General features: G+C 45.0%; 1 protein-coding gene across 1 annotated transcript in view; it reads left to right on the top strand.

Moving 5' to 3' along the window:
* chst8 (carbohydrate (N-acetylgalactosamine 4-0) sulfotransferase 8) overlaps positions 1–13,115 on the top strand; it is a gene marked incomplete at both ends in the record, with an annotated part of 305,325 nt that extends 292,210 nt beyond the window's left edge. The window contains 3 exons of the mRNA XM_084076365.1: positions 1,626–1,663; positions 7,008–7,520; positions 12,429–13,115. Coding sequence (XP_083932491.1) covers positions 1,626–1,663; positions 7,008–7,520; positions 12,429–13,115 — 1,238 coding nt within the window. The remainder of the gene's footprint in view (positions 1–1,625; positions 1,664–7,007; positions 7,521–12,428) is intronic.
* Positions 13,116–13,409: the final 294 nt, after the last annotated feature.

Raw genomic sequence — 13,409 nt, forward strand, 5'->3', positions numbered from 1 at the left:
AGCACAAGCAACCTGTCCTTCCCTCAGAAGACCCCGTCCGTCCCTGTCCTCTGATAGCTGTCGCCCGGCCCGGCCCCGCCGCCACCAAAACCAATCTATCTGTCACTGGAGCCATAGCTCTCTCTCTCTCTCTCTCTCTCTGGCTCTCCTCTTCCACTACTAATGACTGTTAGGCTGTGACTCTCATCTTTATTTTTTTTTCCAGCTCTCTTTCTCTCTCTCCCTCCCTGTCTCTCCTTTCCATCTCCCTCTCTTTCTCACTCTCTGTCTTATCCCATTCCATCCGGGAACGCATCAAAGTGTAACTTTTTGATGTCTTTTGGCTATTCAAAAAAAGCAGATCTACAAGTTCATAGCACGGCACCGAGTGCCGCGCTATGAACTTGTATATCTGCTTTTTTTTCCTGCAAATCTTTGAATAAATATATTTTTAAAGCGAACATTTGTAACTCAAATCTTTGCTTCTGGGGGGGTTCCCTGGAACAAAATATTTTGAGATGGGGGTCCGCAGCCAAATACATATCATTGTGGGGGTCCTTGACGTGAAAAAGTGTAAGAACCACTGATGTAGCAACATACGTTTTTTCAAAGAATCTGTTAGGATTTAGAAGACATTTTGTAGAATGGGCCTCAGGTCTTATTGGGTTAAGTCATTACTCTACACTCTCGTTCCCCCAAAAATAGAACAAACCCCCCCCACCCTCACCCCCCATCTCTTCCTCCTTCTATTCCTTCCTATCTCCCTTCCTCTACAACCCCCCCCCCCACCCCCCTCCCTCTGTGCTTATACCACTACCGGCAGCACAACTCATTTAGCAACTTTCCATGCTTGTGGCAGCTCATTACGCAGATAGAGCTACCTGCCTGTCCCCCCCTGTGTGTACCGAGCAGAGCATCAAAAGAAGAGCCAGTGCTCAGTGGTGTGGGCACGCTAGCTATCGCTGATAGGAGGCGTTAACCCATTAAGACCGGGAACGCATCGGTGTGTCATTTTCAGATTTCTTTGGGCTATTTGTTTTTGAACATTTTTGAAAACGTGTGCATATTTTTGAATATATATATATATATATATATTTTTTTTTTAAAGCGAACCTTTGTTACTCAAATCTTTGCTTCGGGGGATTCTACAAAATGTCTAAATCCTAAACTTTTTCTGAAAAACTTATGTTGCTATTATCAGTGGTTCTCAAACCTTTTTCATGTCAAGGAGCCCCAAAATGACATGCGTTTGGCCGCGGACCCCCATCTCAAAATGTGTTGTTCCAGGGACCCCCCAGAAGCAAAGATTTGAGTTAAAAATGTTCGCTTTAAATAAATAAATTCAAAGAATTGCACAAATGTTCACAACTTTTTCAAAAAATAGCAGATCTACAAGCTCATAGCGCGGCACTCGGTGCCGCGCTATGAGCTTGTAGATCTGCTATTTTTGAATAGGCAAAGAAATCTAAAAATGACACGGATGCGTTCCCGGTCTTAATGGATTAAATTGCATCAATGTTTTTTTTTTCTTCCCTGCCAGTTCTCATGCACAGCAGCAATAAACTTAAAAACATGTTTACTTATAAAGTGCTTATTTATTTATTTCCTCTCTCCTCCTCTCTCTTTCTCTCTCTCTCTCCATGCAGGAGTGAAGCTCGGGGGCACCCCGCGGCAGTCCAGAGAGGTGAGTGTTGTTCGCTCCATTTATCCCCCCAAAACAGACATCGCCCAACACCCCTTATCAGTTTAACACAGGGGGTTCCCAAACTTTTCCATGCCAAGGACAGCCACCGTCGTCGTCGTCCCCCCCTCACTCCCTCACCCCCCCTCCCCCCCAATTGGGATAATGCTTCAGAAGAAGTGGGGGAAATACTGTAAATGAAAATGGCCGATCCATAAGCTCATAATGTGCCGCATTGTGACCAGTGTTGCCATGTCTGCGTTATTATAAGCGACTTTGGGCTTGTTTTTTTCTGTAAAGTTGCTTGTAAATATTGGTAGTTTGCGGGTTGCGTTTTTTTGGGCTGGTTTCTAAAGTGTAGTTGCTTATTTGGGCTTTATTTCCCTAAATGTTGTTTATAAACCAGAGGTTCTTAACACATCGAGTGCCAGAGGTTTTTTTAAACGGGGCACATCCAGTGCCAGCGCTTCTTACTGTTTACGCCGATCTGTTTAGAGCTGTAGAAGCCTCCACGAGGACCCGGATGTAAACAAAAGGTGTCTGCGCAATGGTCGAAGATCCCGTCTAACGACTGGAACAATAATATTTGTAACGCGATCCGCCATTGCAGAGTGAAAGCGCGTCGAAAATGGCTTGTTTTGACCACTGTAAAAGAGATGGAGATAAGGACCTTTTTCTCAAGATCCTATCATTGGAGTGGACGGAAGTGTCGTTTTTTGGACTGACGTCACATCCGTCGATTCCATTTTAAAGGGTCCTAGGATCATTCAAAAGTTGCGTTAGAGCACCCCTTGCGGAGGAAAAAAAAAAAGAATATAAAAAAACGGGTATAACCAGTTTTGGCACTCAACAGTTGGATTTGAAAAAACGTCCAGGACCCCACCCCCACCGATACAAGATCTGTGTTGTTAATTATACATTTTTTAATAGCAGATCTACAAGCTCACAACACGTCACATTGTAAAGCTTGCAGATTCTTTTGGGCTTCTTTTGGACTCGTCTTCATGGTTAGCTTATTTCTCTCGCAAGATCTGATTGTGACTCGTCGTGAGTTTGTCGATCTGCTACTTTCACATAATATAATGTCCCTTTTGTCCCTCTCCTTTCCTATCGGCCTCCCTGGCGGCCCCCACTTTGAAACGCTGTGTGCCTTATCAGTTTTAACAGTCACTGATACAGTCCCCGGTCAGACTGCTACCTCTCAGCCCGGGCCTGATAGCATCTGTGTGCAGAGAGAGAGGCCAAAGCCTGCCCATCGTATACACACTCAGCATGCAGAGAGACCAGGAGTGGGAAAAGTACTCAAATGTTTTACTTAAGTAAAAGTATCAATACTGCAATGTAGAAGTAGGCTACTCTGTTACAAGTAAAACTCCGGAGTTCTACAAAGCAATATTGATAGTTTTACTTAAGTAAAACATTTGAATACTTTTAACCACCACTGCTGACCATTTCATCCATTGACCACGCACATGTTGTGCAGGGAATGATACGTATGCCCTCCGAAGAAACTTAGAACACACCACTGTACACTACACTCAGCATGCCGAGAGACACAAGCGGACTAATGGCCATGGTCAAACGCCGGCCTCGGCCTTAGTCCTCCCACATCCCTGGAAAGGGCATGGAGGAGGCATGGCGTGCGGGGGAGGAGGCATGGCGTGCGGGGGAGGAAGGCCTGTGTGTCTGTGGGATTAAACGCTGCGTTGCTTCTGCCTGCCAGCGGTGCTATAGCGTCTGAAGGGAGGAAGAGAGAGAAGGGGGGGGGGGGGGGAGCAAAAGCATCACGCTAAACCAGTTCTCAAACCTTTTCATGTCAAGGACCCACAAATTGATATGGAATTGGCTGCGGACCCCCCCACCCCTCATCTGAAAATGTTTTGCGCCAGGGACCCCCAGAAAAGAAGTTGTTGTTCCAAAAGCCTTCAAACATTTGATATTTTTCCAAATTTTGTTTTGAAAGAAATTCCAGAGCTGCCATTTTTTGAATAGGCAACGTATAAATGGATAAAGTGGTTAAACTGATTGTGACGCTGCATTGACTACTTTTGCTGGGGACCCCCCTGAAATGACCCCTGGGGGTCCCCGCACCCCACTTTGAGAACCAATGCGCTAAAACCACAGCTTTTCAAAGTGGGGGCCATGCATGGTCCAGTTTAACCCCTTTCAACCAAACGTCCCTATTGTGAGCATGTCATAATTAGTGTTAAAAAAAAAGAAAGTAAAACACCGCAAAGCGACGCCTTGTCAGCTTGTATATTGGCTATTTTTGCCATTTTGGGGCTTTTTTTTTTACATTTATTTGGCTATTCAAAAATAGCAGATATACACAAGTTATATAGATATTGTGAAAATTTGTGAAAATCTTTGAATATACATATATTTTTACAGCAAACATTTGTAACTCAAATCTTTGCTTCTGGAGGGTCCCTGGAACAACATATGTTGAGATGAGGTGCCGCGGCCAAATACATTTTGGGGGTCCTTGACATGAAAAAGTTTGAGAACCACTGATATAGCAACATACGTTTTTTTCAAGAAACTGTCAGGATTTAGAAGACATTTTTGAAGAATCGGCCTCAGGCCATTTCGGGGCTGAAGCCAGAAGCTATAGCTATTTCAGGGTCCTTTGGCATTGAAAAGTTTGGGGAACCCCGGCGCTACACTCTGCCAAGAGGCCACGAACTGGGCAATTCCAGTATTTCAGGCACGCTCTGCTACGCTTTGGTCTCCGAGCCGACCTCCAGTGTCTACTCTGTGAGAGAGTACAACTACAAATGGAACCAAATTGGACCCTTACAGCAGTGGTTCTCTAAAATATTCATGTCAAGGAAAGGACCCCCCATGTATTATTTGGCCACCGACCCCCATATGAAAAGGTCTTGTGCCAAGGCCATCCAGAAGATAAGATTAGTGATTTTAAAAAATCTAAATTATTCACACTTTCAAGATCGTTAAAGAGGTGGTGCCATGGTTTTGCACTTTTTCTGTTTTTCATGTGTCTATGAGGTTGATAGAACTTCATTAAGCCCCCTGGTGGTGTTTTTATGGTGTTGTCTTCTCTGACTATTTTGAGTTTCTTCCTGGTGGCTGAAACCTTGAGGGTCAAACATACACCCTCCCCGTCATTATCATAACACAACAGGAGTGGGCATGAGGAGGAGGAGGGACTAGGACAGGTGGGTGGTGCTAAGGTGGTGGAGGAGGTGCTAAGGTGAGAACCAGGTATACTTAATGAACTGGAGGCGTGTCCACATAAAAATATAATTTTAACAATTTCTGTACATTTTTTTGAAAAAAATCTTCCTCCTAGTATAACCATAATAACCATAATACCTGATGATTATGTTTTGGGGGGGGGGGGGGGGGGAATCACTGAAAATCACGGCACCCCGTCTTTAAAAAATCTCAGAAATAGCAGATGTACATGCTCGTATATCTGCTATTTTTTGAATAGCCAGCGCATAACATATGGATGAAGTGGTAAAAATTATTGTGATTGCTGTAGTAACACATTTTGCTGTGGACCCCCTGGACCCCCGCCCCCCAAGGACCCCCTGGGGGTCCCCGGACCCCACTTTGAGATGCACTGCCTTACAGGTCCCTTTGGTTCCATTGTATACCCCCTCTCATAGCTAACTGAACACTGAGGATTTTACAATGTAGTAGATTGGCGTCCTGGAGAAGATAAGAATCTTATCTTCTCCGGGACGCCAATCTTACATTGGGAGTCTGTGGCCTATAATGCAGATAAACCTGGGGGGGAATTAAAAAGGCTTGAGAATGACTGATTTAACCCAATAAGACCGGGAACGCATCGGTGTGTCAATTTTAGATTTCTTTGGGCTATTCAAAAATAGCAGATCTACAAGCTCATAGCACGGCACCGAGTGCCGCGCTGTGAGCTTGTAGATCAGCTATTTATTTTTTTTATCGTGAAAATTTGTGCAAATCTTTGAATGTATATTAAAAAAATTAAGCAAACATTTTTAACTCAAATATTTGCTTCTGGGGGGGTCCCTGGAACAACATATTTTGAGATAGGAGTCCACGGTCATTTTGGGGGTCCTTGACATGAAAAAAGTTTGAGAACCACTGATATTATAGCAACATAAGTTTTTTCAAAAAACTGTTTTGAAATGTTTTGAATTTTTAAATTGAGTTAACTTAAAAATATATATATTCAAAGATTTGCACACATTTTCACGATTTTTCTAAAATAGCAGATCTACAAGCTCATAGCGTGGCACTCGCTGCCACACTATGAGCTTGTAGATCTGCTATTTTTGAATAGCCCAAATAAATCTTAAAATGAACACACAGATGCGTTCACGGTCTAAAAAGGGTTAAGTGAAGGGAGGGGGATATAGGGAGGGGATGAGCCGAGATTCATGATAGTCTCATCACCTCGCCTGTTGTAAAACTGAAATGATACATCCAGTCCATTGGCTTTATTACGCGATTAGGACCTCTAATTGAAATAAAATGTCACAATACACGGCGGCCCCGGGTGCCATCCGCCGGCTATCAGGCAGTAGATGATTCTAATTTAGATTTCCCCATTACGTGTTTATAATACATTTATACCGTATTACAGCTCGGGTTTTATGGATGGGTCGTGGGTGTCATTGTGCGGTGCGTGACATTTGAGTTATAAAGCACAGAGCAAGAGTTTCAGTTTCAATCAGCCCAAGAGCTGGTTGAGGCGTAGACGAACACTGCCACCAAGTGGTCTGTTGGTGCATTGCAGACAAGCTTGTCTGGACGTGCTGGATAGGGGAGAGGGTGAAGGAGTTCTCAGGGTTTTCAAGACTATTCAGTGTAACCAGGACTCAATTCATTTGGAAAATGAAGGAATTACAATCTAAGAAATAAAGAATGTGTGTCCATACAGTATATCTGTCCGTCTACCTATCATCTACTGCAGTGGTTCTCAAACATTTTCATGTCAAGGACCCCCCAATTGATATGTATTTGGCCGTATCTGCCATCTGAACATATTTCGTGTCAGGGACCCCCCTAAAAGATTTGTGTCGCGCTATGAGCTTGTAGATCTGCTTTTTTTTTTTAAATCTTGAAAATTTGTGCAAATCTTTGAATTTATACAGTTTTTTAAAGCGAACATTTGTACTCAAATATTTACTTCTGGGGGGTCCCTGGAACAAAATATTTCGAGATGGGGGTCCGCGGCCAAACACATATCATTTTGGGTGGTCCTTGACATGAAAAAGTTTGAGAACCACTGATATGGAAACATACGTTTTTTTAAAACATTTAAATGTCTTCTAAATCCTTACAGTTTCGGCCTCAGGTCTTAACGAATTAACCACTGCGCTTGTGCTCCAAGACTCTATGCACTCAGGACAGAGAGGGCCCCAGGCAGCAGCCTCACCCTGCAGAGTGGGCCTCCCACCAGCGGATGGCGGCGGCAGAGGGCCTGTTGTCCAGCCCCATCCCTCCCATGCAGTTCCCCGACTTCGAGAGGAGCAGACGGCGGCAGACGGCCACTCCCGGGTCTCGAGAGCAGCAGCACGACATGGGCTCCCTCCTCCGCGTCACTAAGCGCCACAGGAAGCTGCTTAAGACCAGTCCCATGTTGTTGCAGCAGCAGCCACCCAACAACAACAACATCAGCGCCTCGTCGCCGGCGGTTTCCTCGTCCTCTTCCACCTCAGGCTCCTCCTCCTCCTCCCTCCTCCCGCCAGAGAGCTGGAGCAGGCTCTCCGGCGTCCTGGAGGCCCGTCGACGCCTGATGAAGGAGATGTGCGCCAAGTACAAGAGCAGCATCTCCCGGACCATCACGCATCACCACGTGGCCAACGTCTTCGTGGAGGACAAGTACAAGCTGCTGTACTGCCAGGTAAGGGATCGTGGGACGATATAATCATTATTGTCGTTTATCGTGATTTTTTAAAAAAAGAAAAAAATCACGATTATCGTATCAGAGATTTTTTTATTTATCGTGAAATTGTCCTCACTGGGATCAATTAAACTTTGCCGAGCTGCATATCCAGTACCACTTAAACCCTCTAGAATTGGTAAAATGCGCCTATAAAGAACATACTTTTTTGTCGCGTTGTGAGCTTGTATTTCAGCTATTTTTGGCAAATGTTCCAGACTATGGATGCTGGGGTTCAACTGGGGTAACAAAAGTGGCATTTTAACACCTGCCTGCCAAGGACGTTTTAAAACATCCTTTTAAAAAAATCTAAATGATCCCTCGACACTGACAGAAGGAATGGACGGATGTGACGTCATCCCAAAGAATGACACTTCCGTCCACTCCTATGTTATCAGTTGTATGAAAACACAGGATTTCTTTTTTTTGTTGGTGAAAACAAGTCTTATTCAACAGCCGGTAGAAACAAAATGGCCGATTGCGGTTACACAATTTTTTGTTCTGGTGGATGGAGGAGACCCTCCCCCTCCCCCCAGACACCCATTGTTTACATCTGTTTACACACCGCGGCACCCGTGTAGTCAGGGCTGTTAGCAAAAAAATGTGGACACGTTTGACAAAAGCGCCCATTTTTTTCTACATGCTCTCCATCACCATAAGTTTCATTTTGGACGGGGAGCCACGTCATCAAGATGGCAGAAGGCGGCCATCTTGGATTTCAAAGATGGCCACCATGTAATATCTATGAGTGCCAATATCTCGGCTTCCAAGCCACTTAGAAGTTCAATCTTGGTGTCAAAATATTTATTTTTGGGGTCAAGGAATTTGATAAAGCTATTGAGAATATCAGCAAGTGACTATTTCTGCCAATATTTGAACATTTGGTTCATTCTGGCAATTAGTCAGGTCGCTTAGGTCCAGATGTGGACACAGCGAACAAAAGCACTAGATTCTTTCCACATGCTCCCCATCACCATAACTTTAAATAATTGGTAGGAGCCATATCATCAAGATGGCGGAATGCGGTCAAAGATAGCCACCATGTAATAGCTATAAGTGCCAATAGCTCGGCTTCCAAGCCACTTAGAAGGTTAATCTTGGTGTCAAGGAATGCATTTAAGCGATTGAGAATACCACTTGATTTTTGTTTGCCAGACCCAGGGGGGCGGCCTACATGAGGCTTTGTCTGTCCCTCTTTCGTCCATCTTTTGTCCCTCTTTTCCTCTTTTCCTCTGCACACACGTCATGCGAAGACCAGATCGTTGCTCCTCTCTCTCTGTAAGCATGCTGTAACAGCCTGATTTGGTTATATTAGCCTCCAGCGTGGATTGGAATGCTCTGTGAGATCATTATGGATCATCATCATACATGTTTCACAAATACCGGTGTGTCTTAAGACACATCTGACCTACTGAAACTTTTGCCACACTGTTTACAGTAGTTTACAGTAGGTTTTTCTTCGGTGTGCACACGCAGGTGTGTCTTCAGATTTTACATCTGTGGAGACGCTGGTGTCTCTTCGGATTACCTAAGACACTGAAACTCTTGTCACATATTTTACAGTGGAAAGGTTTCTCACCAGTGTGAATACGCTGGTGTTTCCTCAGACTATCTAACTCACTGAAACTCTTGTCACACTGTTTACAGTGGAAAGGCTTTTCTCCCGTGTGGAGACGCTGGTGTCTCTTCAGATTACCTAAGACACTGAAACTCTTGTCACATAGTTTACAGTGGAAAGGTTTTTCTCCGGTGTGGACACGCTGGTGTGTCTTCAGGTGACTTATCTGATTGAAACTCTTGTCACATAGTTTACAGTGGAAAGGTTTTTCTCCGGTGTGGACACGCTGGTGTGTCTTCAGGTGACTTATCTGATTGAAACTCTTGTCACACTGTTTACAGTGGAAAGGTTTCTCTCCAGTGTGGACATGCTGGTGTCTGTTCAGACTACCTGACTGACTGAAACTTTTGTGACACTGTTTACAGATGTGAGTTTTCTTTCCTTTGTAAATCATCTGATTTGTCTTTACAAACCGTTGATGACTTTGAGATTTTGGTGAGTCTGTGTCTCCTTGTTTCCGGCTGGTTACAGAGATGACTATTTGCTGACGGGCCTCTGAGCAGATATGTCCATGCCTCAGCGTTTGGCGGTTGAGGTCGTCGTGGGTCGGATGAGACATGAAGGTACACTCAGAACAGGAGAGCTTAGTCTGGGAGGATTGGGACCACACTCCTCCCAGGGGTGGCGGTTCATGGTCAGCGCTGCTTCTGTACATGGACTGTGATGGGAACAGAGTTGTAGGTTCTGTTGAGGCTGGAAAATATGCCCTCTCTATCTCCCTGTATTCTTTGTCTACCAAAGTTCTGTATCCCTTTCTCTCACACACCATCATCTGGTCTAGAAGTGGAAGTCTAAGTAACTTCACTCCTCATATATCTGAGCAGAGCTTTGGTCTGACCTCACTCACAACATAATCGGTTGCCATGCATGCCTAGCAACACCGATGAGTGCAGGATGCCGCCCCCTCCATAATTGGGCAAGAGTGATGTCATCAATATGACATCATCACCATGACGGCAGAGATCCACATCGAAGCCACGCCATGTGTTTCTCATTTTGTGTGTTTATCATTTACTAATTAGTCAAGTAAATGACAGTTTAAGTTAAGTTTGCGGTACAACACAATGTGGTTTAAAACATCTCACGAAGCTCAGCAACGGGTGATTATGACACACCGCTCGTATCAGATATATTGCCAGAATGAACCAAATGTCCAAATCATGGCAGAAATAGTCACTTGTTGATATTCCAAATAGCTTTATTGAATTCCTTGACCCCAAAAACATATATTTTGACACCAAGATTGACCTTCTAAGTGGCTTGGAAACCGAGATATTGGCACTTATAGATATTACATGGTGGCCATCTTTGAAATCCAAGATGGCCGCCTTCTACCATCTTGATGACGTGGCTCCCCGTCCAAAATGAAACTTATGGCGATGGAGAGCATAATAGAAAAAATGTGGCGCTTTTGTCAGTCGTGTCCACATTTTCCTAAAATCTGGTCCTAAGCAACCTGACTAGTGGGTCTCCGTGGATCGTCAATATAAGGTAAAAAACACTGTCATGAGGATGAAAAACAATGTTTTAACCCATTAAGACCGGGAACGCATCTGTGTCATTTTAGATTTCGTTGGCTATTCAAAAATAGCAGATATAGAAGCTCATAGTGCGGCACCGAGTGCCGCCCTATGAGCTTGTAAATCTGCTATTTTTGAAAAATCGAGATTTTTTTTGCAAATCTTTGAATATATATTTTTAAAGACGGGGTGCCGTGATTTTCAGTGATTTTTTTCCCCCCCTAAAACATAATCATCAGGTATTATGGTTATGCTAGGATGAAGATTTTTTTCAAAAAGATGTACAGAAATTGTTAAAATTATGTTTTTATGTGGACACGCCTCCATTTCATTAAGTATACCTGGTTCTCACCTTAGCACCTCCTCCACCACCTTAGCACAACCCACCTGTCCTAGTCCCTCCTCCTCCTAATGCCCACACCTGTTGCGTTATGATAATGAGGGGGAGGGTATGTTTTTACTATGTCACTAAAGCGCTGTTTTTCTATTGGCACGTTTGACCCTCAAGGTTTCAGCCTCCAGGTAGAAACTCAAAATAGTCAGAGAAGACATAAAACACCATAAAAACACCACCAGGGGGCTTAATTAAGTTCTATCAACCTCATAGACACATGAAAAACAGAAAAGGTGCAAAACCATGGCACCACCTCTTTAAAGCGAACATTTGTAACTCAAATCTTTGCTTCTGGGGGTCCCTGGAACAAAATATTTTGAGATGGGGGTCTGCGGCCAAATAAATACAATTTCGGGTGGTCCTTGACATGAAAACATTTTAGAACCACTGATATTATAGCAACATTTTCTCTCAAAAAACTGTTAGGAATTAGAAGATATTTTGTATAATCGGCCTCGGGCCTTAACTCATTCACTGCTGATGTTTCCAATTACCAAACCTGCCTCTGACGTAAAAAACGTAATTTTGCAAAATCATTTTTTAAAAGAATATCTCACTGTCCTTCATCTCTCGCAGTGACACATTTCATTGTAGCACACCCGGATACGGAAATACGTCAAATCGAAGATTTTCGGTTCCGTCCGCTTCCTGTTTAGGTCCCCCTCTAAAACAGTCTTTTCTCGGCTTTGCATTTCTCCGCCGTGGAATGCTGTTTAGCGACGCTGTTTTGAAACTGCTACTCAGGGCCGGTGGTAGGCAATTTGGCGCACTAGACAATATTTTTCCTGCCGCGCCACCGTTTTTTGACACAGCGCCACCTAGGCAACTGCCTACTCTGCCTAATGGGCGCGGCGGCCCTGCTGCAAAATGGAATGTCGCCGATTGAAAATTTCTTCTCTGGGCCACTCACACAACTACCCTGTGTGTCTACAAACAGTTGAACACGCGATCATAAGGGATTTAGCGAGGTCTGTGGCGAGGTGAAAAAAGTAAGAGATTCGACCGTTTACATGGCGATACATGGGGTTTTTACACTGGGCAGGGAGGAGAGAGACTCCGCCCCGATCGCAATGTTTGTTGTTTGAGCGGCGTGCACGAGTCGCCTGTGTGTTTAGAAACGATTGCAATTGCGGTCATAATTTTAAGTTATAAAAAACACTAAATCGCTGGCAGTGGGCAAACACAGCCAGAAATAAGTCTGGCAGGGAATGAGTTAAAGGGTTAATGCTGGCAGTGAATGTGTTTTAAGTATATTTTGATTATTGTGATAGTATCGTAAATCGCAATGACATTCTGAAATGTTCATATGGTTCCCTCCCACCCCTATCCCGCCACAGGTGCCCAAGGCGGGCTGCTCCAACTGGAAGAGGACCCTGATGGTGCTGGCGGGCCAGGCGGCCGACACGCGCAGTATCAAGCACGACACGGTCCACTACGGCAACCACCTCAAGAGGCTGGACGGCTTCGACCGCGAGGGCATCGCGCGCCGCCTCGACACCTACGCCAAGGTGGTGTTCGTGCGCGAGCCCCTGGAGCGGCTGGTGTCGGCCTACCGCGACAAGTTCGAGAACCCCAACAACTACTACCACTCGCTGTTCGGCAAGCCCATCGTCGCCAAGTACCGGGCCAACGCCTCGCGGAGCGCCCTGGCCACGGGCAGCGGCGTCACCTTCCAGGAGTTCGTGCGCTACCTGCTGGACGTGCACCGGCCGGTGGGCATGGACATCCACTGGGAGCCCGCCAACCAGCTGTGCAACCCCTGCCTGCTGGACTACGACTTCATCGGCAAGTTCGAGCACATGGAGGAGGAGTCCGACTTCCTCCTCAGACGGACGGGCGCGCCGCGCAACCTCACGCTGCCCGATTTCAAGGACAGGAACCCTGGCGCCGAGCGGACGTCCGTGCGCCTCACGCAGAAGTACTTTGCGCGGGTCAGCGCCTGGGAGCGCCAGCGGATCTACGACTTTTACTACATGGACTATCTGATGTTTAATTACACCAAGCCTTTTAAAGATTTATACTAGACTTAGGACTGTGAAGACTTTTTCTTCGATTGCAAATCAAACATTCCACCGTATTTACGCCTCATGACGACCACCATTCTAACCCGCACAGGGGACAGACATACATACAAATCATAGGGATATATTTCAGTAAGGAAATTATGTCACAGAATTAGGTCCAATGCGTTCGAGTAGAGTATCTATTGTGAATTGTGTGGCGTGTTAAAGGGGAGAACGTGTGTGTACTTATCTATGGTAAAGTAGCATATATTCGGGGTCGAAAATGATGACACTTAATTCTAGTAAATTAGAGAT

Source organism: Gymnoscopelus microlampas, assembly GCF_963454915.1.
Source record: "Gymnoscopelus microlampas genome assembly, chromosome: 1".
NCBI lineage: Eukaryota > Metazoa > Chordata > Actinopteri > Myctophiformes > Myctophidae > Gymnoscopelus > Gymnoscopelus microlampas.